The sequence below is a fragment of the Ictidomys tridecemlineatus genome, chromosome 2, assembly GCF_052094955.1.
Source record: "Ictidomys tridecemlineatus isolate mIctTri1 chromosome 2, mIctTri1.hap1, whole genome shotgun sequence".
Taxonomy (NCBI): domain Eukaryota; kingdom Metazoa; phylum Chordata; class Mammalia; order Rodentia; family Sciuridae; genus Ictidomys; species Ictidomys tridecemlineatus.
In genome coordinates this window covers 139,184,333-139,210,846 of record NC_135478.1, presented here as the reverse complement: position 1 = coordinate 139,210,846, position 26,514 = coordinate 139,184,333, and the positions used below count along the sequence as shown (strand labels likewise).

At 39.9% G+C, this 26,514-nt stretch overlaps 1 protein-coding gene across 4 annotated transcripts in view; it reads right to left on the bottom strand.

The window, feature by feature from the left end:
- Elmo1 (engulfment and cell motility 1) overlaps positions 1-26,514 on the bottom strand; it is a 557,509-nt gene that overhangs the window by 257,054 nt on the left and 273,941 nt on the right. For all 4 annotated transcript variants that reach the window (XM_021722279.3, XM_078039850.1, XM_005319199.5 and 1 more), the window contains one exon: positions 16,309-16,413. In XM_021722279.3, coding sequence (XP_021577954.1) covers positions 16,309-16,413 — 105 coding nt within the window. The remainder of the gene's footprint in view (positions 1-16,308; positions 16,414-26,514) is intronic.

The window sequence follows — 26,514 nt, the reverse complement described above, 5'->3', positions numbered from 1 at the left end:
TGGAATGTGTGAAAAATGTCCTTAGTTGTGTGTTTATGGAAAACACTTGGCAAGTATTTGCTATAAATGCTTCCTGTAGATGCTGTGAGTGAGAACCAGCAGGAATATATATGGGATGACAGACAGCCAATTCCCATGTCAAAGGAAGGCCCCCTACCATGGCTGCCTGCTGCCTGACTCCACCTTCAGGTCATCCACAAAGGAGGCCCCAGGAATGCAGGTGGGTGGTGGGAAGGGGGGAGGCAAAGAGCTGTGTACTCCACAAGGAGTACAGGGAGCAAAACCACTGAGTGTTTCCTAGGTGATAATGGCCCCCAGGATTCCCTCCCTCAGGCACAGCGGTTAGCATCTCTGATTCCAAGTGCCCTGTTCCAGATGGAAACATCCCCTGAACTCCCACTTGCCTGAAGCCTGGCCTCACTTGGCTCAAGGATGCTTTCAGGTGAAAAGGGAACATTGGAAAACAACTTTTCCAAAACATTGGAAAACAAACTATTTATTGAGAACAGGATGAACAGGGACATTTCTTTTAATTCCTCTCTAAGACCTCTGAAGATAAGGATGGAGAGGGAAGAGGGTACCATATGCCAAAGCAATGAATGACTATGGTCTTCCTAGGGAGCAACCCAGAGCAGCTCAAAAAAGGCCCTCTGGAATGAAGCCAGCGTCCTTCTTTCTGCCACATGAGGGACACATTGCTACCACAAGAGGGGCTGGCTATTTTGAGTTTCTCATTAGTCCACCTAATAAACAGCACAATGTTTGAAATATTAGGGAGAACAATCATCTACAGGTTTATATACCCATGGACTACCTTTCTTCTTCATTTCAAAAAACTTTTTAATTTGTTCTAATTAGTTATACATGATGGTAGAATTCATTTTGACACATTGAACACAAATGGAGCACAACTTCTTCCTCTGGCTGTACATGGTGCACTGGTAGTATAATCACATGCATATATAGAGTAAAAATGTCCGTCTCATTCCACCATCCTTCCCATCCCCACTGCCCTCTACACAAAACTCTTTCTTAAAAAAAAAAAAAAAAAAAAAAGACACAAATCCAATGTGCTTAAGCTTGTCAAGGCAAAGAGGCCAGCTGCCTGGCTCTGCTCCTATTCACACAGGTGCCCACTTTGGCCTCTTCCTCACAGCCTCACCTTCAGCACAACCCCCGTCCCCTGCCTAAAGCCTAACATCCTTCCACAGCAATTTTTGTGCTGATTTACAAAGTTATTTCCTTTAAGAACATTTCTAGAAATGGAAAGGTTAAGTTGAAAGGTTTCAGCATTTTCACCGCTGAAAATATGTAGATAAACCATCATCTAAGAAATGTGTGTCATTTCACACTCCCCAAAGCAACATGGGAGAGTTTCCTCTAAAAATCATTTCACTGGCTCATCTGGACTTAGGGCAGGTAAAGAAATTTCTGTGTGTCCCTGACACTGTCCTCAGGTGGAGAAAGAACAGCCAGCAGGCCCAAAGGCTCTCCTCATCAGTGCCATTGCTGCAGACCTCCTGTAGAGCCATCAACCTGATTCAGGTGCCTGCTTCCCCAGTGGTGGGGAGGATGGAGATTTACCTATCTGCAGGTGCCCACTGATATCCTGAGAGAATTGGTAAGACAGAGAGTGTCCCTCATTTAACTCCATGACTGCTTGGCACTGTGAACAGGACACACGTGAATAGGACTCACTAATGAAAGCAATCAGACCCCTGCAGTTAACTCCTCAAGTTCTCCAAAGTTGGCTTACTGCTGAGAGGAGCAAGCAAGACAATCCTTGAAAATGTAGAGGCTCTTGTGGGATCTCCTAAGCCACATGTGAGAGCAAGCTAAGCAGAACTGCTTGACCTTCAAAAGGCCTACAAGCCTGGAATTGTTGGTAGCTTGACATCAGCCATGAGGGACTATTTATACTACAGAAACTGGCAAGCGCCCCATGCTACAGGGAGAATATTTTTTTAACTTATTTATTTTCACTCCCTTGAACTGGCCATGAAGTACTAAAACATTTCCACTAGAACCGCCTGGATACAAAGTCCAAGTTTGCCATTTACTATTTATTGTAATAAGGAACAAGCTACTTCACCTCCCTGAACCCCTGGTGCTCTCATCTGCAGAATGGGCACAATAACAGTGTCCACCCTGGAGAGTGACTTCGAAGTCAAGTAGGGAATACATGCAAAATGTTCACAACGGTTGCGGGGCACACATTCATCACTCAGTAAATTTTAGGGCTTTTTGTTTTGTTTCATTTTGGGGTATTTATTTATTTATTTACGTTTGGTTATTGCCATCTACAGACCCCCAAGCTACCAGATTATGAAGAGAACTGACACTTCTACCAAAATAATTAACTAAACTTTGTTCTTAGTTATTGGCTGAGGCTGAACTCATGTCTAGCCTTGTACCATGCACAAGTCCTCACAATTTTATTATAACCAAGGCATCGCATAAGGCTTAATACCATGTAGCTTCAACCTTGGACATCAGATGGTCCCACCAGCTCATCAAAAAAATTCTTTCCCAGTTAAGCTTCAGCTGTGATCCTTTGGCACTTTCACTTCGGACCATTAAAGACATCACAGGGGAAGGAGGAAGGCAACACATTGTCCCTTTCATCACCTCAGGGATTCTACACAGCATATCCTTCATCATTCACTTAATGAATCCAATGATTCAATTAAATTAAATGACTCAATGATTGACAGTGAGGGCACAGGGCAAAAGAGACAGTCCGGGCTTGAATGTTTCATGATTAAGGAAGATAAGGATTGGATAATAAAACATAATATCTAATTCCAAACTAATGCTCCTAAAGGTCGTAGCACAGAAACAAAAACGATAAAAGAGGAGCCTGAAGAATGAGGAGTGGAATATAAATGGACATGGTGGTGGCTGGAGAAATGAGAGGCAAAGTCCCATGGCACGGGAGAATCACCATCTGAATGGTCATCCAGGCTGGCTTCACTGACCTTAGTAATCACAAATTTTTAAAGAGATATAAACCACATATACAGGCATCGTGAATTCTCAAGTCCTCCAAGTGTCAAAATTCTTATTCTTAAATAGCATTTAATAAACTAGCCAAAGAGAAGTTGGCTGTTAGTGCTGTTATATCCATTATTAAAACTGTTTCCATTGCTTTATAAAATACAAGAAAACACTGTATATTATTTATGATTTATACTAAATTTTTGAATCTTGGGTTTTACTAATGCAGCGGAAAAGTTGATAACGTTAAGGTCAATGTAAAAATAAAATTCCCTGACAATGTCAGACACTTCTGGGTGCATCAGGCATATCCCACAGTACCTACGGGGGAAGCTATTTTTAACGAATACAGTGGGATATTTGGGAACATCACCACCTCAATTTCATAATACCAATGCAAAATGCCTTCTGAGTTGGTTGGTAGGCAGACTGCTAATATGGGCCAACCTGTGGTCACATAAATACGACTCAAAAGCAAAAGTCAGCAGTGATTCACCCAAGTATGAGCATCAGCGTATCTGGGGCAAGGCCATTTTGGGGCATCCCAATATAGCTTCTCATTCAGTTTCCATTCCACGGTGGCCAAAGCCAGAAGGGCAGCTGCAGCTGGGGAGGATAAGTGTGCTCCAGATAGAAATCCATTTCCATGGCTTCCTTTCTTGAGGTCAATCCTGACAGAAGGCATAGCACCAGAACCTTCTGGCAGGGTCCAGTCACCCACTTGGTTCCAGCACTCATTTAACCAGTGTGTTCTAAGGGCCTTCCGTGTGTCCAGCACTGCTGTGGACAAAGGTATGCAGAAGTGACCCAACAGATGCTCCTTGCCCCTGTGGAGCTTCCAGGCTCTGAGGGGAGAGAAAGTGAAGGACTGAACCACACAGCTGCCTGGGGAATTGATCCACAGGAGAGAAAGCAAGTGAAATGCCCAGCGGCCACAGCGCACCTGCTATGATCAAGGTCAACAAGCAAGTGAGGGACTGAACTGTGGCCCCCTCCCCTGAATTCCTAGGGATTTTTGCTAATCCTCAATATTCTAGCATGTTGCACTTGGAAATCAGACTTTTAAGGGAGGAATTAACCTAAAATGAAGCCATTTTATTTCTCAGCTTTAACTATCTTGTAAGTATTTTGTAGATGTTCTTTACCAAGGAAGTTCCCCCTGTTTAATTTTATTTTAATTAATAAAAGTTCCCTGAAACTTTTACTGTGGATTGGGTGTTGGATTTTCTCAAATGCTTTTTCTCTATCTATCTGTTGATATTATATCGTGAACCATTTCATGATACAATATCCATAGATAGGTGAGAGGTTAATTCAAGGGTGAGATGTGAGATGCTAATCCAAGATGACTGGCATTCATCTAAGGAGAGACACCTGGGACGTGAGTGCACAGAGGGAGAACCATGTGAAGAGGTAATTATTTCCAACCCAGGGGAGAGAACCTCAGGAGGAACCAACCAACCCTGCTGGCACCTTGATCTTGGACTTCCAGCCTCAGAACTATGACTAAATACATGTCTGTTGTTTAAGAAACTCCAGCCTTGGTTACTGTGTCATGGAAGCTCTCGCTGACTAATGTAAGGAGGTTTCCATGGCTGGAGTTGAGTGGGAGAAGAATAGAAGAATACAGATGAGAGGAAGAATAGTGTAGAGCCTTACAGGCCAAAGTGGGAGATGGGAGCCATGGGAGGGTAGGGAGCAAGGCAGTGATACAATCCACCCCATTTCTGAAGAATCACCCTGGTGTCTTAACATGCTGTCTACTGGGTTAAGAGCAGGCAAGGAGAGGAAAAATGGGAGTAGGTAGAACAAATTAGGAGGTTATTTGAGAGAGATTTGATGGGCTGTATTGTTTATGTGGTGGTATAGGTAGAAAAAAGTGGAGTTATGGATAAGAAGTTAGGGTCACAGGACTTACTTATAAAGGTTTGCTGGTAACTGGGTCTGAAGGGAATGAAGAACAGAGATCTCAAAGCTACTGGGAGGGTATCTATCAAGGTCACCTGTGTTCATTACCATGAAACATCCAAACAGAAACTCATGAGCAAGTCTAGCCATACCTAACCCTGCAGAAGGCACAGCCATCTCCACAAGAATATCAGTAGTAATGTACCTGTTGAGTGAAAAAGTTGAGTAATAATAGAAAAATACAAAATCAATAATATAAGCTTCCACCTCAGGAAAATAGAAAAATGAAGAATAAATCCAAAGCAAGATGAATAAAGGAAGGAATAAAATCCAGAGTGCAAATTCATGAAATTCAAAACTGGAAAATCATAGAGAAAAATCAATTAAAATGAAAGTTAATTCTTTGAAGAGATCAATAAAAGGGATAAACCTCTAGTCAGACTAACAAAGAGAGAGGGAGGGAGGGAGGGAGAGAGAAAGACAATAACTACCATCAAAAATTCAAGAGAAGTCAGTATTACAGACCCTATGGACATGATAAAGGAATCTTATGAACAATTCTGTGCTCACAAAGGTGATAACAGATTAAATGGACTAATTCCTCAGACCATACAATATACCAAAACTCAGATAAGAAGATATACTCTGAATAGGTGACATCTATTACAGGAACTAAATCAATAAATAATAACTTCCCAAAACTGAAAGCATTGAGCCCAGATGATTTATCTGGTAAATTCTATGAACAGTAAGGAATAAATGATACTGATTCTCTGCAATCTCTTCCAGAGGATAGACTAACTCCAACACCCATCCACAATAAAAGTCTCAGGGAACTAAGAATTAAGAAGAGAACTTCCTTTGTAAAGAATGTCTACAAAATACTAACAAGATAGTTAAAGCTGAGAAACTTGACTCTTTGTCCCTACAGAATGGGATCAAGGCCGGAATGTTCCCTCTCATCACACCCTTCTTCAGAGTCTTACTGATCCTTTTAAATAATGCAGTACATTAGGGAGGGAGAATAAAAGGGGTATAAGGTGGGAAGGAAACATAAACCTGTCTTTGATCACACAGGACATGACTGTCCATGTTGAAAATTCCAAAGTGAATACAAAGATTCCAGGAATTAATAAGCAATTATGGGAAGATTGTGAGCATGAGCTCCTCAGTACAACAAAGGTGCTATATGAAGACAAGATGTGAATAACAGGGGACACTGGGTGGGAGAAGGGGAAGAAGGGATATAGGGGAACACTACACACTTTCTGCTTAACTATGCCATAAACCTAAAATTGTTCTAAAATGTTGCAAAGGCCAGAAGGCCTATAACATCTTCTAACTCTCGACAGGGGAGAGAGGATTCCCAGAAACCTATTCCTTTCAAAGGAATGGGCAGAGGTGAACTGCTGCTGTGTGAACCCCTGTGCTGAGATGCCGCTCAGGGATCAGTATAGAGGAGGAGGAAGCCACAGCACACCTCCAGCGTGCAGCCTGGAGATCTGCACTGCGAAGGTAGAAGCAGCACATGGAGGTGAAAGCTCAATCAGTTTACAGCAGAAAGGAGGCGGTCTGGCCTCCACACAGGTACTCAAAACAGATCTATCTGGCTAACACTGCCTGACATAAAAATGGGCAACGTGAACTAAATTTGGAGAACCAGTTTGGAAAAATAAAGGGAAGATTTTAACTAGGTCTAAGAACATGAAACCATAATAGTTACTGTTGGCAGAAGGCCTGGCGGGTATTTCAGTGAAGGGGTCATTCACACATGAGCCTTCTGAGGTTTTTAACCTGATAATTCACCTTAGACTATTTGCATCAACTGCATATACTTCATTATATCACTGGATTTCAGGGTTTTTTTTTTCTTAACCAGTCCAACATCGTTCTGAAGTCTGTAGTCTTGCTTGTTGGGTTTTGTTTTTTGTTTTGTTTTGGTTACCCCCAGCCAATCTCACTGTATTTAAAGTGTAAATGATACTAAGATTTCTTTCAGAGAAAACTAAATGAAAAATTCTAAACCTGATGCCCAGCTTGGGTTCGTACCAAGAAAAACTAAACAGGGAACTACCAGGTTCGAGACCTGCTTCAGATTGCAGGTACTGAATCCAGTTCCAAGAGAAGGCAGGTGAGGAGGGCAGGTGGTGGGATTGCAGCCTGGAACCTGCAACAACACCCAGCACTCTGTTGATGTGTGCGGAGTCCGCCCTCCCTCCCTAGGATATGATGAGTTTTCTGAAATAACACCAAGCCCGTGTCTAACAGTGATCTCATCCTGAGGCCTGAAGCATTCCATTCAAATCGTTGGCTTTGGAAGTCAGAATTTGTGCCTTCCAGCTCAATTAGTAAATCTAATCACATATATTCACACTCTCAAGGGGTCTCGATTGTTTGGCAGTAACAGCTTGGTTATTCACAATCAACCAAATTAATGCTGCTATTTTTAAAACATGGGGTGGGGGGAAACGTACATAAAAACAAGTCTCCAAGCTGTGGACCTTGGTCAAAGAAAGAATAAAAATAAAAGCCAAGAATAAACTATTTAAATAAATTATTAGACAAAGAGTCATTTTAAAAGTCTCAGCAAGGCTGTGTGGTAGGGTCCTTGTTATTCTAAACTGAATCTTTGCTCCACATCACCTAGAAGGAAAATGTCACTCAAATAAAAAAAGGTTCCTTTACACCAAACTCTGTGTTTAACTGGCAACATATAATTTTATTAAAAAAAAAATTAGGAGCAATTGCTGCCGAAGCTGTTTCAGGGACAAGGGGAGGGGAAGATCTGTCAGCACTATGGGAACAAAAAAAATGATGTGCCACCAAGCTTTATTCCCATCATTTGCTTCATAGTTAAGTTTAATTACACATTACACACTGTCCTGTAATTATGCCGCTTGGGAAACTGCCAATTTCCCCCTTGAAATGTTAAAAGTTCCTTAATTTACTTTGAAGACTCAGCATCGCCTCCACCAGCACCCTGTCTTGGTGCACATGGGCTCTTTGGTTCTGTTCTCTTGAGGCACCCTGGACAGTGAGGGACTCATAGGGTGGTCTGAAACCACAGGGCAGAGGGCTGATGGAGCTCAGAGCTCCCGGGACACTGGACCCCTGAATTTATAATATCAGATGACTTTTTTTTTTCTTTGAAATTTACAACAAGAGAAATCAAGAAACATGCTTTTTTCCTTTTCTTTTGTCTTGGGAGGTTGGAATTAAAGTCCTTTGTTCTCAGCAACGGAATAAGCATCCAACACAAGATGAAGTATCCAGTCTCTGAGGTTTACAACCACGATGGAAATACAACAAATATACACATAAAACCCCCAACAGACTATACATCTATCCTGCTCCGCTTTATAGACTGGCAAAGGGAACTGTCTATCAAAACTGAGGACCTTCCATGAGCTGCCAATGTACTCAGGACTTCGCAAATGACTGCAGACCATTGGTATCCATAATCACTAACTCAAGGATTATCTCAAGCATCAGGCAGACAACTAAAATTCAACAAGCAGTCACACAGTATAATAAGGAGTCTGGAGCTCCCAGCTAATTGCAAAGGGAATGTGTACCCTGCCTACTGGCGGTGAAAATTTCCTTTCCTTTTAAAAATATTGGTCAGTGAAGCAAAGTACATCTGTAGGATTTCTTTGAATTGTGGTTGCCACCTCCAAATGCATCTATAAGCCCTTAAAAGGAGCAGGACATGGACAAAGGAAGTAGACCACCTCGACATCCAATTCAGCTCTAGTTCATCCTTAGCTGTGTGACCTTGGGCAAACCACTTAACCTCTTTGTGCATCATTTTCCTCATCTGTAATATGGAAATACTAACAGTGCCCACTTCAGAGGGGTGCTATGAGAAACTAACAAAAGTATTTAGGACAGCTGGTATCTCGTAACAAGCTCCAAATCTGTTTTCTATTATAATTATACTTATGCTTTTTTATTTTATTTTATTTTTTACATAGGAGGGAGAAAATCTTAAAAAGATATATCCTCCAATGACTTTGAGCTTGAGGTGGACTTCAATAGGAAAGGCAGAGAGATCTACCTCTGGAAGAAAGTGGCTCAGAGATTACCTTATCTTCCCATACCTGGGGGCACGGAAGGGAAGACCACTAATAATGTATGTTAATAATGTGTGTTAAGTACTCAATATAGAGCAGAAGCTCAAAAGTTCTTCTCATACTAGGATAACTCATAACGTTTCTAGAAGTTTCTGCCTGAAGAATCGGACCTCCTTGGCCCAACCATGAGCGAAGATCCAACTAATATTTCTCCCAATGATTTGAAGAAATTTGTGTACTATGTATGTATCAGAAGAAGGAAAAACCCACCTAAGGTTTATAAATAATTATAAACATGCTTTAAATTTTTCACCTGTGGGGGGAAATGTCTTTAATGAAAGAACCTTGAGAAAGCCATTCTTAGGTAGAAATATCCATCTCCTTCCATAGCCTCATTTACTCGACATATTATAAATATTTCTGTCTTGATTTGGTACTCGCTTAGAAACATATATATGCCCTGGATCACAATTGCTTGAAACTATAGTAATTAATCTTATTTTTAAAGACATTTCTATGTTCCCCTTTCAGGAAATTCATTATCTTCTATTACAGTCACCCAGGATACACAGCTATCGCAACTGGAATAAATGCTGGTGGTAAATTATGAGGGACGATGAAGCAAGAATTGCTAGAGTACATCACCAAATTGCACACATTGATTATGTGAATTGTTTTTGTATACCAATTATACCTCGATAAAGAAAGAATTGCAGGGTATGTAAAGAACATGCCGTTTCCAGGATTTACTTTTTCATTTTGTTCCTAGAAGCCTCCAGATTTTATAAATTCTGTTGGGTAACAGCTTGGTCGGGTAAGATTTTATAAATCATTAAGAAAACCTTTAGGCTGGGGCTGTAGCTCAGTGGTAGAGCACTTGCCCAACGTGTGGGAGGCCTTGGGTACTAAAGGACTGAGAAAAGAAAACAAAAGGGAGAGAGGAAAGAAAACCTTTATTGATGACATAGCACCATGAGAAATAAAACTGAGGAAAGAGTCATGTTTGTTCTGTTCCCTACCAAACCACCATCGGGATGTCTGCCTAGGAAGTGAAGCCATTGTTCAAATTCAGGTCACTGGGAAAGGAAGCAAGTCCTGAGTGATTCCAATTTAACAATATAATAATGTATAAAATGACAAAATATTTACCAGCTCGATATATTATGGAAAACTGGAAAAAAAAAGTATCAAGCAAAGATTAGAGGATTTGCGGTGGCACACACCTGTAACCCCAACAGCTCAGGAGGCTGAAGCAAGAGGACCCAGAGTTCAAAGCCAGCCTCAGTAAAAAGCAAGGCACTAAGCAACTCAGTGAGACACTGTCTCTATATAAAATACAAAATAGGGCTGGGATGTGGCTCAGTGGTCAAGTGCACCAGTTAAATCCCTGGTACCCACCCCCAAATAAAAAAGACTTGAGAACACATTAAAGGTGCTCAGTATAGATAGTTTCTAAAAATCCAAAAGGGAACAAGGAATCCTCATAAGCAAAAAACAAATTGCCACTCTCTTCCTTGCTTGCTTTTCAGACCCTAGCTTTCTTCTTCACCACATCTTCTATGCATGGCCCCAGTGCTTAGTAGTGTCTGATAATAGTTCCTGAATGAGTCAACAAATGAATGATTGTGAATGTTAAAGAGATTTTTTTCTTCCTTTAGATGCTATTTTTAGCATCTAAGAAACTGGACTATTTTTGTTTTCTGTATATTTTTTTTATCCTCTGAAAAAGATACAAGCAATAACAGAACCATCTCATTTGCATGCATTTGGCTTTTATTGCAGCACAATAAAAGTTTATCTGAATTTTTTAGGATCTGAGATTAATGCACAGCATGCTTCTGTCTGGCTGGAATGCCAAGAGGGGGCTAGATGACTGGCAATAGTTTTTGAAGGTCTGGAATGTTTCTGTCACGCTGCTTCTCATGTCGCTAGTCTGAATTGAAAGACCACATCTGAAGTCTGGAAAGCTCTGCAATGATACCTTCCCTGGGCTCATTTATTCCTTTAAAGAACATTGTTCAAGCGTCAATCAAATATTTGGTGATACAGTGATATATAGGAAAGAGACGACGACCGATATATAGGAAAGAGACGACCTCTGTCTTCAAAGGATTTACAATCTAATAAAGACAGTTTGATACTGTCTATAAGGTTTGTAACAAAAAGAGGGAAGGCACAGCCTTTCATTTTTCGAAACTGCTTCCTGACCAGGATGGATTTAAGGAGATCATAACTGAGTACAACCACTTGTCTGATGGTCCTGTGAATGTCCCATCTAATCGTCTCTGACTCTGTCCCCTTTCCATATCAAATGGGACAGCACTGCTGTTTACATCACACTCAACATGGGACAGGAGGCTGCAGAACTGAACATAACCCAAGATTTACATCCAAAAATGTGAGTTTGAATTGCATTTGTCTACTGGCTCTTTGGCAGAGTGAATCTCTGTACTTCTCTAAGTTTCAGCTTCTGAACCTATAAAATAGTGATAGCAGTGCATATTTCCTAGGGCTTCTAGAAGACTGAGCTAACCTCTGCAGCCTGGCTTGCATGATATAACCTGTACCATGCATCCATTTTTTCTCTAATCAAACAGGAAGTTAGATATTAGCATTAAGGATTACTTTTTCCTGAGCCAGGCATCATGGCATATGCCTATAGGCCAGGAGGCTGAGACAGGAGGATCACATGAGTTCAAAGCCAGTCTCAGCAACATAGCAAGACCCTAAGCAACTCAGTGTGACCCTGTCTCTAAATAAAATATAAAAAGGGGCTGGGGATGTGGCTCAGTGGTTAAGCATCCCTGGGTTCAATCTCTGGTACAAAAAAAAAAAAAAAAAGAATTACTTTGTCTGAAACCACCCTTTCTGTTAATTGGAGCATCTCCCCTCAGCCCTGGCTATCCTGTGTTTGGGTTTGGGGGTCTTGGGTTTCCTAGCCTTTACTTCCTGTTTTGTGGTTGAATCTTGGCTCCCACAGTAATCAGTACACTGAGGATTGTCATGGGTAGGAGGAGCACAGAATCAAAATAGACCACTCCCTCAGCTCCTTCCTGTTACCTTGTCTCTAAAACACTAACAGCAGGAACATATCTGCCTGTCTCCTCATAGAGAGAGCCTAATACCTACTGCTCCCTTGGTAGGGAGAGTTAGGGAGTGAAGCATCCCCAGAACAAGTTAAGAGCAATTATGCCCAGAGTAAATAAGACTCAGAAGTCTGAAATCATGCAATGCCTCCAGATTTTATCCACGCACAGTGGGATGCTCAGATTTGCTATTCCTCCTCATGTTCTGTGCCCGTCCAAGTGTGGGGTAATTCAATTACATCCACCGCTTTCATTAGTACATAGTTACAAAACTTTATTCAAATATTACATAAGGAACCAATCCACCGTCAAGGAATGAATGTGGCAAAATATACCTTTATAACTGTTACGAGAAATGAAGGCCATGATTCTCAGATGATTAAAAAAAAAAAAAAGAAAAGAAAAAAATCATTGGCAAGAGACCACTTAGATAAAACTAAAGAAACTCTTCACTGGCTTAATTAAGAAGAAATTATTGAAAGTTGCTATGTGCTAGGTACTGTGCCAGGGTCTAGCTATAGAGGTGACCTTGTAAAATTAAAAGCGCACAAGGAGTGACAGAAAGTAAATAATTTAAAGCTATAAGAGATTATAGGAATAACATTGTCATGTGTGCAGGGTGTAAAGAGAGCCGATAATGTCATTTTCGTAGAAGGCCGGGAAGCTTTGTGCAGAGGGATGAGCTTTACTTGAGGGTTGTTCAACAGGCAGATGGTGTGGGAGGGGCATTTGGGCTCAAAGAAGAGTGACAGCCAGGATCCAGCACTGAGGATCTGCCTGGCTGGCTTGCAGCCTGCCATCATTCTGTAGGGACAAAGAAGTCCATCGCAGTGTGGAGGGCAGAGAACACAGAAAGCGGGGTAGGTAGGGAGCGAGAAAGCCACAGAGATGAGTTGTGGCCTAGGAGTGGTCCCCGAAGCATTCTGAACTATGTTTAGAAAGATCATCCTAACAATTGGCGTGAAAGGTGGGTCTGAAAGTACCAGACTTTGGCAGGGAAGCCATTGAGATCAAATGCAATGCTACAGAGGAACAGATTGGAGGGAACAAGAATGTTTAAGGAGGTGGACTATGATGACATCACCACTCATCTACTCCTCCAAGCCAGAAATCTCTCTCTTGGTTGGAGACGATCCAGTTTAATTTAGCTTCAACTAAACAGCTTCTCTCCATTGCTATGCCCACCACCCTGGTTCAGGTTACTTTCATTTCTCTACAATTTCCCCAATTTTATTTTTGCCACTACTCTGTATTTCTCATGTTGTTTTTCTAATAAGAGGGATTTTTTGAAAATTAATTATCACCTTTTCTTAAAACACTTCAGAAATTCTTCACTGTGTGTAGGTCCAAACAGGCACCTTGATATGGCTTCAAATGTTCATGATGAGCTGTCTCACCTTTGCCTCTGAAGCCCTGATCACCTGTCCACTCCCATCTTGGCCACCCTGTGCTAGCTGGCTCCCCGAGCACACACTCCTACACCTTCACTCACAGGGTTCTCCCCCTTTTGGGGTATTCTGCAGGCTCTTCCCTTCACCTAGTTAACTAGCTATCCAACAGCTCTCAGACTGGACACCATTTCCTGCAGGAAGCTCTCCTAATCTGCCCCCCAAATCTGTGTTGGTGACTTTCCTCTGTCCAGTGTCTCCTCCCCAATCAAGACATGCTGCAAGTGACTTGGAAACTGCCTGGTCTTTGGTGCTTCACCCACACACAGCTCACCTGTACCTGTCCTTTCCATCTCTAGGCAGTAGACTCTGCCATGTCAGAACCATGAGCAAACTGCTCCCCAAGGAATCCCCACCACCCAGCTCACCGCTAGGGTGCAGTATAAAGAGCAAGGGGCGTGTGTGTGTGTGTGTGTGTGTGTGTGTGTGTGTGTGTGTGTTGTATGTGATACATTAAAAAAAAAAATCTCAACTATAAACCTGCCTGGCAAAGAAAGTGAATAGTAAGACTACCATGATGCAGAGTAAATGTTTATCAAATGAAGACATAGATAACAAATGAATCCCTGCATTCATACAGGGGATGTACCTTGTCAAAAAAAAAAGTAAATTTTATCAAAATGCAAACTTAAAAAAAAATAAACTCCACTTTATGTTCCAGAAGAAACCATTCCACTCTTAGATCAAAATGTAATGCACTGTCAGGGATCACTACTTTCACTATTTATAGTACTAGTACTTTATCTTTGGGGTGTTTATCTTCATAGTCACAAGAAAACTCTCTTGCAGAAAGCCTCTGATTTTATACAATCCACTAATAACATCCATTCATGGAAACAGCTTTAGTTTTCTATCCAGTGGTTAATGCCTCAAAGTCAGATAAGACACAGAGAACATCAGGAAAGAATCGCTTTTGAGGAAAAAAAAAAAAAAAGACATCCTAGGTATAGGAATGTCTAACTAATAAAGCAAAGTGCATATGAACATGAACAAAAAGGGTCACACTTTTCCTTACACGTAGGTTTTTCTTTTAAGTGTATATTGTGTACAAAGTTCCTTTCTGGTTGCTATGGTATTAATTTCACTTGTAACAGAAAATTCATTAAACTATTTTTCATGAGACATATGTTCCTTATGCAATTAACAATACATTCAGCATCAATAAACTCTAATTTTAGAGACATTCATCTGCAAACATTAATCACTTGATGGTAAATTCAATTCCTACTTGACTTCTGCTTTTCACGCTCAATTCTCCAAGGATATATACCACGTAGTACCTCAAAAATATTAATTTTCTTACTATGAAAGCAGATTGAATTCCTAGAAAATCTTTGTGCAATAAATATATAAGTATATAAGTCAAATCAAAGTTGTATGAGAAAACAGTTTTCTTAGGGAGGACTTTGTTATTGACCAAACACTTCCAAAGAACCTAACCTTTCAGGGAAATGACCATAATATCCCCTATATTATCAAATTAAAAACAATATTTCTGAATAGGTCAAAGCTTCCCAAATTACATACATAGAAAAATCACATAAATTTAAAATACATTACCTACAAAGAATATGGACACCTGGCATGACTTTATTCAAGGGGGTCACTACCAGGGGGCATAATTTTTCTCTATTCAGATTGCCCGACATAGTACAGGTCTGACCAGTAACTCCCTACCAGGAATGGTGACAACTAAAGAAATATGCCTCCATATTTCCAAATACCCATTTGAGAGCTGGGAAGTCTCCCTTGTTTGTTGAAGAAACTTTAGCTCGACAAAAAGAACTTCCTGAATTGAAATCACTAGAAAAAGACAGTGCCCTCTCTTGAACCCAAGTCTCTGGGAAGTCAGTGTCCTGAGACCAGCAGAGAATGTCAAAGTAAGGGGCAAGCTCTGACCTGACTTTCAGTTCAGTCTTTGGCTTCCTGCCTTAGGTAACTTGTTCATCACATATTTTCTAAGTTAATATCTATTCATGATACTGATTACTTGCCAACTCCCTTGTCCTTTTTATTCATGTCTCTCCCTGATCTCAATCTTGGATCTACCCCATCCCAACTGCACCTGGGCTCTTCTCTCTGTAGACAAGAAAGGGTAGGGGGCATCATGAATCCAGAGCTTCCATTGTGCAATCTGAGGGGCAAGCTTTCTATGTCACTGTCACAAAACACTCCTATTCACTCCACAGGACAGGTGATATCTTCCATATCACAGAGAAAACAGAGGCCTCCACTTCCTTCTGTCTGTCCACCAACTAATCTAACTTAGTAGCTGGAGTTTGATTAGTCAGCTGTGAAATGTGAGAGAGGCATTTCTCTTACTTCCTATCTCTCCCATTTTTCTCTTTTGCTTGGTTTATTTTATTGCATTTCCAGCATTAGACTGAACAGAAGCCACATGCCAGAGATAATTCTGTGCTTTTGCCAACTTTAAGAGTAAGTCTAAAGGAGTCTCACTAAATTAGAGGTCGGTTGTATATGTTTTGGGTAAATAGTTCATTTCTGTACCTTGTTATTTAAGAGTTTTGTCATAATCTTGTATCAGAGTATATAAAATGTTTCCCAGTACCTACCGTCTTTTTTTAAATATTACTATGTGGGAAATTTTAAAGTAAAAAATTCCTATTTCAATCCCCCTGATCCATTTCACCAAGTTTTAATTTTGTAGTTTACCAATAGAAGAAAGACAAAACTCTGGGGCCACTCTTCTAAAAGTAACCCCCCTCTGTAGTTGTAGGTTTGAAATTAAAATTCAGTAGTAAACTTACAGTAACTAAAAGGGTCTTGCATGCTTACCCGGATGTATGCATCCTGATGGTGCTTAGCAAAGTAGAGCATATTGTCCAAAGCCAACATTCCAGGAGGAGTCTGAGTAAAGTCCATGGCAGGGTTGACATGGTTCTGTGATGAAAATAAAATGTTACATGAGATTTTACTATTATCATTATTGTTGTTATTATTATTATTTGCTTTCCATGAATTTATTTTTTAAATTTTTTATTGCTACATTACTATTTTAACATTATTTTTAATTCTAAAGTTTTATAAATGTTAATACTTATAATTTAAATACAAATGTTTTCATAGGCTAAGAGCACGATATACATGTAAATGCTATTATGCTTTATTAGTGCATTAAAGTTATACATAATAGTGGGATTCATTGTGACACATTCATATATAACATAATTTACTCCAATTCATTTCCCAGTGTTTCCCCTTTCCTGCTCTGCATTCCCCCCACCTTGTCTCCCTTCTTGTACTCTCTGGTATTTCTTTTATTTGTTTACATGTACATTTTTTTCATCATTGCATTATAATTAAATATAAAAGTGGGCTTCCTTGTGCATATCTATACATGCATATGTTAGCAGACTTCACCGACCACCAGTGAACTGGTTTCCCTCCTCACGACAGAAGTGCCAGAAGACAAGCTCTAAATAATCAAATATGATGGTGTTTTCTATCTCCCTGTAAGCCTTCTAGGACTGGAGAAGGTACTTCTTCCAGATCTACAGGTTCAGCAAAACCAGCTTTTATACCCAGAGTTAGGAGACCTCGCTGCAGCTCAAAATGTAAGCTTATTCATAGACATATAACATTGTGAGGAAAAAAAAAACACAAAAATTACATTTCTGGTAGCTTCACTGAAGGGGAGAAAGATCTGGATAAAGCCATGTGTCTGCCACTTATCTCAGAAGCTGACTCCAGGAGGCATTACCTATGAGCACCTTAACTTCCTCACTCTCATGTGTGAGGTTAAGTATGGACACATCTGGCCACAGGCTTTGGGAGGCGTCCAGGGTTACAAAGTCCTCAGGCCTCTAAATTGTATAGACATTGAATGCAATTCAGATGTCCACAAGGTCCCGACATCCACCTGCTCCCAGAAAGCATGTCTGGAATTATGGTCACCACAGATGGCACGATGACATAACAGTTACAAATATGCCTAACTGGGGAGCAGGCCTGACTGACTGACCCAAATTCTCCATATACTTGAAATGATTGAATAACTCCACAAGGACTCTCATTTAGACACCAATCCACTCTCCACCATTAATCACTGAAAACAATCACTAAGAACTGTCTTGAAAATGCAGATCTAAATGTTATTAGTACATTACAGTTATACATAATAGTGGGGTTCCTTTTGACATAATCATACATACATGAATGTAATGTGCTCCATTTCAATCCCACGTGCCTCTTTCCCTGGTCTCCTATCTCCTTCTATTCTCCCTCCTCTGTTCTACTACTGGTCTTTATTCTGTTTATTTGTTTTTTAATTTTAGATATGTCTAAAGGTGAAATTCACAGTGGTATATTTGTATAAGTAGATAGCATAACTTTTTCCAATTTGATTCCTCAGTTCTTCCCTTTTTCCATCCCTCTTCCTTCCTCCCTCAGTCCCCTTCATATCCTCCATCAATCTAACTGTTTTGTGGGATCACAAAAATATCTCCAACCCCTGCTTTTTTCCTTTATTTTGCTCTAGTTTCTACATAGGAGAGAAAACATTTGACCTTTGACTTTCTGAGTCTGGCTTATTTCACTTAGCACAATGTTCTCCAGTTCCATCCATTTTCCCAGCAAATGCCATAATTTCAATCTAATTTGGGGCAGGGGGCTAAGAAAACTTCACTCTCTTTCTGTGTGTGTGTGTTTGTGTATATGTTCACACACATAAATATATTTATAGCAGCACAATTCACAGTAGCCAACTTATGGAACCAACAGATGAATGAATTAAGAAAATGTAAGATACATGCATATACACACACAAAAAATTCCTCTGTGTCTATACATATATACATATATATACACACATACATGTACATACATATATACACACACATATATACACACATACACATATACACACACATGTACACACACATATATATATAAAACACATATACACACACACACACACACATTACAGGCGCTATAAATTTTGATATGCCTGTATCTCTACAGTATGCTGATTTTAGTTTTCTAGATAAATACCAAGGAGAGGTTTACTGTGTCATGGTAGTTCTATTCCCAGTCTTTTTTAAATTTTTTTTTTTAGTTGTAGATGGGACACGATATCTTTATTTATTTATTTTTATTTGGTGCTGAGGATGGAACCCAGTGCCTCACGCATGCGAGGCAAGTGCTCCACCACTGAGCTGCAACCCCAGCCCATTGACCCTGATTATTTTTGTGTGTTTATTTTGTACCCTTCAACTTCATTGAATTCATTTAGTAATGTGAAGATTTTTGTTTGTTTGTGGGGTCCTCAGGGTTTCCTACAAAATATCATGTCATCTGCAATCAGGAAAAATTTGGTTTCCATTTTCCAATTTATCTAACAGTCCTTCCTTCTCTTACCTGATTGCTCACACACTGAATAGAAACTGTGAAAACGGGCATCTTATTCTACCTCAAAAAATGATGACTGTGTGATATAAAACACTTGGTACTTAGCTACATTTAACCATTCCACAATATATATGTATATTTCAAAGCATCATGTTTTACATGATAAAATCATACCTTAACTGTTGTTATAAAAAATTGAAACAATTTAAGTGCCTAAAAAAAACTACTTTTTCATTACTCAAATAACTTGCATGAAATGGCATATTTACATTTGGCCCTGAAAACTTTTTAATAAACAGTTTGAATCTCTGTTTTGCTAGGGCAATTTGTGTTAAGGGTAATTTTTTCTAATTCTGGTACAGGAAGGCCTTTTCATTCCCTTGTTCAAGGTTCAATCCACCTACACTTTTCTACATTATTCAAGAGTACATCAGTTTAGTCTTTGCCGAGCTGCTTTGAAATTTTGTTTATGAGCTAATGAACGACATCTAAAATCATGAAAGAGTGGGGCTGCCTACTGGCCAGAGTTCCAGTTTCAAAACATCCCTATTCATCATGTCTATTTAAGTAGGTTATGTCACTGCATTGATTTGAATAGTTTACTTTAACATTTTATCCTGATTCATTTGTTAAAATGTTGGAAAGTTTTTAAAATACCAAAGTACTACTGCCAATAAGAAAGATAGAGCTCACAAAATACATATAACTGTAACAAAAATGAAAATCATTTTGGATGTCAAATGCCGTGCAGTTCAGCCTCAATTTGACATTCATTGGAGTAAGAGGGTCTAACATATTCAAGAGTAGAAAAAAAATTCAAAGTACTAGAAATAAATGAACACAGAGATTTAGTCAAAAGAATAGCTTGTACTTAAAGATGTTATATTTTTAGCTATTTATCAAAGAATGGTGGAACCTTCCCCATTACACACAAATTTGTAAATTGATTACTTTGCTACATTAGATTTTCATGAACATATGTAATAACATAAAAAGGTTGCTATTTGGTGAATATTATCTGTGAATGAGCAATATCATGTACTTACATATATTAAGTCTCAAAACACCCCCATTTTGTAGGTACTATTGTTATTCCCATTGTGCTGATCAGGAAATTGTGGCTCAGATAACTCAAAAGCCTGCCAAGAACCTCAAAACGTGGCTTTGGCTGAGCAAGCAATGTCCTCTTTGGACAGTGCATCTCAGCAATCTTTTGTTTCCCAGCCTTTTCCTTCCTGCCAGTATAGAAGCTGGATGCCTTTGTTTTGGTATGCTTAGCATTTAGATTTAACATGGATGGAGAAAATTTTATTTCACAAAAATGTAGACTAAGCAATGTTAGCTTCCATACAGCATGAGCCAACAAAGGCAAGTGAGCCAGATGGAAAAGAAGAAAACATAACATTTATTTTAGACCTATTTCTATTATTGGTCTATGAGTCTATTTCAAAACTAACCCTGAAGAGTAAATCAAGTCAAAAAATTAATTTCCCTTAATCTGATTTCAACAAGCCTCTAAAACTGTATGTTAGTGAAGATGACCAGAGAGATTGGTGTCCACAGCTCCAGAATCGTCCATGGCTCTTGCTTGAATTCTGCACCCAGGACCCCCTGGAAGCCTCCTTCTATCTATCCAACCCTTCCTGAGGCATATACTATGGGTATAAAATAGGAAACTGTTGTTTTCAAAAGATCCTTAGAGTTAAAAATTATATACACTTGATTATTTATATACATGGAGAAATGTTCTAGGATCCTCTATGGGTACCAACATCTTGAGATTCCCTATATAAAATGACATAGTATTTTCATATAATCTAAATACATACTCAGTGTACTTTAAATCACCTCTAATGTTATTTATAATACCTAATATGATGTAAATGCTATGTAGCTATTTGTTAATCTATACTGTTTGAGGAATCCTTAATAAGCAAAAAGTCTGCACATGCTCAGTACAGTTACAATTTTTAAAAACATTATCTATCCACAATTGGTTCAATCTGTGGATGAGGAATTCACAGATATGGAGGGTGAACTGTAACTGATTTTTGGAGTTCTTTTAAAGAAACATACAGCTAGTTGGCAAATCACCCTAGTAAAGTAATACCTATTATGTGCAGCTATTGTGCAAGATGTCTAGCATATGCTAGCCCTTTATCCTCACAAAACCCTCGGTGGGTCAATGCTATCATTTTCTTCTTTGACAAGAAAGAACCCAAAGGCCTGAGAGTTTGGGTAACAAGTCCAAAGTTTCAGAACCAGTATGCATCAAACCCAGAAGGTGAACTCAAGAGCACAGGCATTGGAGAAGAACTGTATAGTATCAGGTTGTTGACCAATCTGACCTTGCTTCAGATTTCACAAAGATGTCCAGTGCAGGTCCCCAGTTGTTGGGGTCCTCCTCAATCAGCATCATTCCCTCAGACAGAAAGGGACTGCAATTCATCCCACTTAATAAAAGCTATAATTTCTTCACCATTTCCAGACATTATAACAGACCTAACTCTCTTGTGTTCATTGAACCATGTCCTAATTGTCCCCAACAAATAGGCTCTTACTAAACAAAAGTCAATTAGAAAAAATTGCTTTTGATTTTCAATGATTCATTCTAAATTATGAAGCATCACTATATTTTAGGTGAAATGAACATTTTGTAGTTGGAGAAGAACTATGTCTATTCACTCCCCCGCCCTCTTCAGGTATCATTTTATCATTTTCCCAGCATCTCTCTCCTTGAAATGATTGTTTTGTTTTCTTGGTTTTAATAGCTAGTGAAATAATTTTATAACCATGGATGTTTGATAATGGAAAAAGGAAAAGAATTACAGGCCCAAATATTTGAAAGCTTTCTGTACTGTGACAAAAATACTCTAAGAACCGGCAAGGCCAGAGCTCCCCCACTCCTTTCTTATTTATGAGATGCTCTGGGTACAGATTTATTTTCTTTTCTTGTTCCATGTTATTTTTTTCCACCTGTCTTGAAATGGAAGCTGCAAGAGCTTTGATAAATGGCTTGAAATTTCCCCTTGTTTTACTGCAAAGCCTGTGTACCTCTGTACATCCTTCTGAAATGTCATTTGTTAACTCCTGTAGAAGCGCAGCTCTGTGAATCACAGAGGACAGCTCTAAACCCCTAGAGAGAAGGGAAATGGCTGCTTCCCTTTCCAGAGCACCAGAGTTTGTCACTTTGGGAACGTGGTATCAACCAGCTGAAGACACCTTGAGCTATTTTATAGGAAGCACCCTATGTGCAGTTTGCTAGCTAATTCTTGGAGATCAGTTTCTCTCCTGTTACTCACAAACCAGTTTTTCAACTAAATTATTTCAACTATACATTCAAGGGAAAGTTATAAGCTCTAAAACATAAAATCTCTAAATCTCCTCTGGGCCCATACACCACATCCATTGGAGAGGATGGTGCACCATAAATACAACCAAGGCCAGCCCCTTACTATATAGACAGAACACCAAACCTGTGATGGAGAACAGCAGTGTTAAACCATGAGCAGTTCCCTGAATCTCAAGAGCAACACTTGCTGGCCTCTGATTTCTGGAATCTCTGATTTCTTAGGTCTGAGGTGGGTTCCCAAAATTTGCATCTCTAATAAATTCCTAGGCAATGCAGATGCTGCTGGTTTGGGGACCACATTTTGAGACCCAGTGAAGGATAGAATGGTCTCCAGTAACACAATTAATAACAGAAGATCTAGAAACCTGGATCTACCAACTTCCTGAGTCTCATGCAACATTCATTTCATCACACTTTAATTTACTGGTTAAATATTAAATACATGTGCTGTTCATCTGCTTTGTGTTTAGGCCTCTCAAGAGAGGATCATAAGAGAGCACATAGGGTGCTTCCTATAAAATAGCTCAAGGTGTCTTCAGCTGGTTGATACCACGTTCCCAAAGTGACAAACTCTGGTGCTCTGGAAAGGGAAGCAGCCATTTCCCTTCTCTCTAGGGGTTTAGAGCTGTCCTCTGTGATTCACAGAGCTGCGCTAGTCTGAATGATTTTTAAAATGATCTGTGTTTTTCAATTATCAATGCCATGCTAGTCCTTCATTAGTGTGGATAATAAAGAGATGATTACAATAATGCCTGCCAGATGGCATATCGTGGGGAAAGCCTTTGAGGATTTAGGAGTTAATATTTGTGCAATATGAGTGCCTACATTTGCTGAACAAATATAGCATTAAAAGGAACCTTTAAAACAAATCACATTGAGTGAATATTCATTTCGTCTACGAAAAAACCCCATTCAAGGATATTCCAGGAGGCTGGCAGTTTAAGACCACATTCTCCCAGGGGAAGAAGAGTCAGCGAGCAAGGTGCTCTCTTACCCATACACAGGATGCACTCCCTCTCACCTCCCCAGCCAGGAGAAATGAGTGTGATGGTGCTTCAACAAGCTCCTTGGAGGCAATGAAAATTTCTCTGGGGAGCTCTTAAAAAAATCTAAATGTCCAGCCTGTATCGCAAAATGAGAAACTGCAGTTGGGAGCCAAGGAACTGGATAACTGGATTCTCTCTCTCTCTTTCTCTCTCTCTCTCTCTCTCTCTCTCTCTCTCTCTCTCTCTCTCTCTCTCTCTCTCTCTCTCTCTCTCTCTCTCTCTCTCTCTCTGGTACTGAGAATTGAACCCTGGGGTGCTTAACCACTAAGCCACATTCCCAGCCCTTTTTTATATTTTGTTTAGCAACTGGGTCTCACTGAATTGCTTAGGGCCTTGCTATGTTGCTGAGGCTGGCTTTGAACTCTTGATCCATTTGCTTCAGCCTCCTGAGTTGCTGGAATTATAGGAGTGTGTCACTGCGCCCAGCAGCAACTGGATTCTTAAAGCTCTCCAGGTGATTGTGATGCCCAGTTTAGGCAGAAAAACCAAGCCAGTGTTTCTCAAACTGTAGCACCCCCTGGCCCCTCTTAGAGGGTTGGTTAAAGCCCAAGTTACTGCACCCTACCCCAGTGTTTCTGGTTTAGTAGATTACTTCCATTCACACAAGTTCCCACAAGCTGCTTAGTCTCCGGACCACACAAGAACCACTGCTCTAAAACCAGTCACAAATGCATGAGGGGTTAGGGATCTCTGTCCTCCAGCTGACGAAGCTGGAACCCTCAAAGTACTGTTGGGTTAAGCACATGCTGTTATTGGAACAGGTGCTTTAGGTAAGACACACATTCTCTGGGTTGATACAAGCTCACCACTCTCTTGCATGGTGGCCTCACAGATTTCTATAATGAGGCTCTTGAAAGCATTTGACTTCAAAGACCCCAACAACCATCAGTGTCCCAAAGATCCCTACAAATAACACGTAAGAATCTTTGGATTCCAGCCTTGGTCTCTCTCCATTAAATTTAATACAAATCAATAGTTTAATTGAAAACACAGAAGACAGCCTATAAAATCTGAGTTAAGATTGGGAGAGATGGCAAAATGCTAAAGATCAGGAAAACAACTGTGATCAGGTATTGGCATGAGTACCGGTGGGCACTGAGCCAGGCATTCTAAATGTTGGATTTCAGTTGGTTTTCCCAGCTCCCCAGTGAGGCAAGTGTTAGTGAAGAGGCAAATCTTATTCTTATCCTCCTGATGAGGGTCAGAGTTCCACAAGCTCACAGCTAGCAGAGTTACTACTACAATTCCACAGCTTTTTTGTCTTACTTAGGTTCAAAGATCTTTGGAGACTAGAAACAGGGACCCCATTAGCAAGAAGGAATTTAATCAGAGAAATTTAATCAGAGAAAATCAAAGTCCTGTTAGAAAGATTTTTAGAAATTTAAGCACATATCCACAGAATAGGGGAAATTGGCCTTGCAAATAATTTATGAAAGCCCAGCTCCTCCTCATTAAAATTTGATTCTTTGAGGTAATGCACAAAAGATCTTCATGAAAGAAGCACCCAAGAAGATGCTGAAGATTCAGGTAATAGATTCCAAGCTGCCTCAATGGCTCACTGTACCTTCCCTTAAAGAGCACATTCTCTTCTCTTTGTCTGGCCTCCCGAACACCTCTGCTAGTCTGATTCCCTTCACCTACCTTTACTTCCTAGCGTTCAACCTGGGCTCTGTGTCTCCTGTGTCACAACTAAGCTGTCAGGTAACATGCCCTGGCTCAATCAAGCTCTGGAACCATCACAAATCACCCACTGTCATGAAGGGAACCTCCTCCCTGGGAATGTTCTGCAGTCTAGAACAGTTTATAACCATTCATACGACTAAGAGCTAAAAGTTAGAGTAGGCAATAAGTTCAGGAGGAGTCAACCTCATGTGGCAAGCAGAGGCTTTGACATCCTGGGTTGCACAAACAGGAGCACAAGCATAGAGGAGGTTTTACTGCACCCTTCTTAGAGCAGGTCACATGAGGACAGAGTATACATTTAGGAAGACACACTGCAGCCAACCCCAGACACGTGTAAAAGTGTGCCCCTTAAATATCACGATCAAGAGACCTGTCAGAAATGTTGGAAAACAACTTTAGAAATTGAGTCCATTGTAAAAAGAAAGGTGTGTGTAGTACAGTGGTGGGGGTGGGACGGGATGGGATAGACCATCTCCTGCCTTCCAACATCTGACATGAGTCCATGCTGCTATAGAAAATGGGCTTAGCAGACAAGTTTGTCCTTTGAAATATGGAAGCAGGGCCTGGAGCACAGCAGGAGCACTGTTGAGATGGAAGGACATTCTCCCTCAGCGTCTCCTGCCATTCTTTCTCTCATGGCGTAACTTTAGATGCCTACCTCTGTGCAAGGTCCTGAGCCAGACAGAAATGATACATTTCATCTAAAGATTAATTTAAAAAAATATATTTTTATTAGTTATTGATGGATCTTTATTTATGTATTTGCTTATATGTGGTGCTGAGAATTGAACCCAGTGCCTCACACATGCTAGGTAAGTGCTCTGCCACTGAGTCACAACCCCAGCCCTAAAGATGAATTTTTTAAAAACAAAAATAGTACCTGATTTCAAGGGACTTCTATTTCAAAGGTGAGTTATTAAAAGTGTTAACAATTCTACTTTGAAATGTGCTGGTATGTGCATACACACGTGCTTATACGCGCGCGCGCACAAACACATTCATAAATAATTTCACATGTGCACACAATGAAATATTCCACCCCAAAACTCTGGGGTTTAAAGTAAACTTCTTTAGGTAACTTTTTGTTTTTTAGAAAAATCGCTCTTAAAAATTCAGAAAAGGTCATACCTTACCCTGCAAAGAATTCATGAAATTCTGGGTTGATTCTCACTTCATTATCTTGAAGAAGCAGAGTTGAGACCCGCTGAATAAAAGGATCAACTGGAGTACAGTTTATCTGGTATGTTGACTCAATAGTCAATACACAGAATTACCATAAAAACTCAATTAAAAAATGCCTTGGGAATAAATTTCCTTAAAAATGAAGCTGGTTATGGTTACAAAAAAAAAGTCTTCATGAATAATGAAACAGTGTTGTCAAAGTTTATAAAGATATCTGCGATTTTTCTACTCAGCTGAGTACATGCGGGATTATGATGTGCTCTGACAACTGTATTCTTTTCTCTCTTCCCTTACTTCCTAGTTTCTTTTGGTACCACTCATTTTAGAACCCCCTTTTCTCCTACCTCTTATCACTTTAAAACAGGGTGAAGT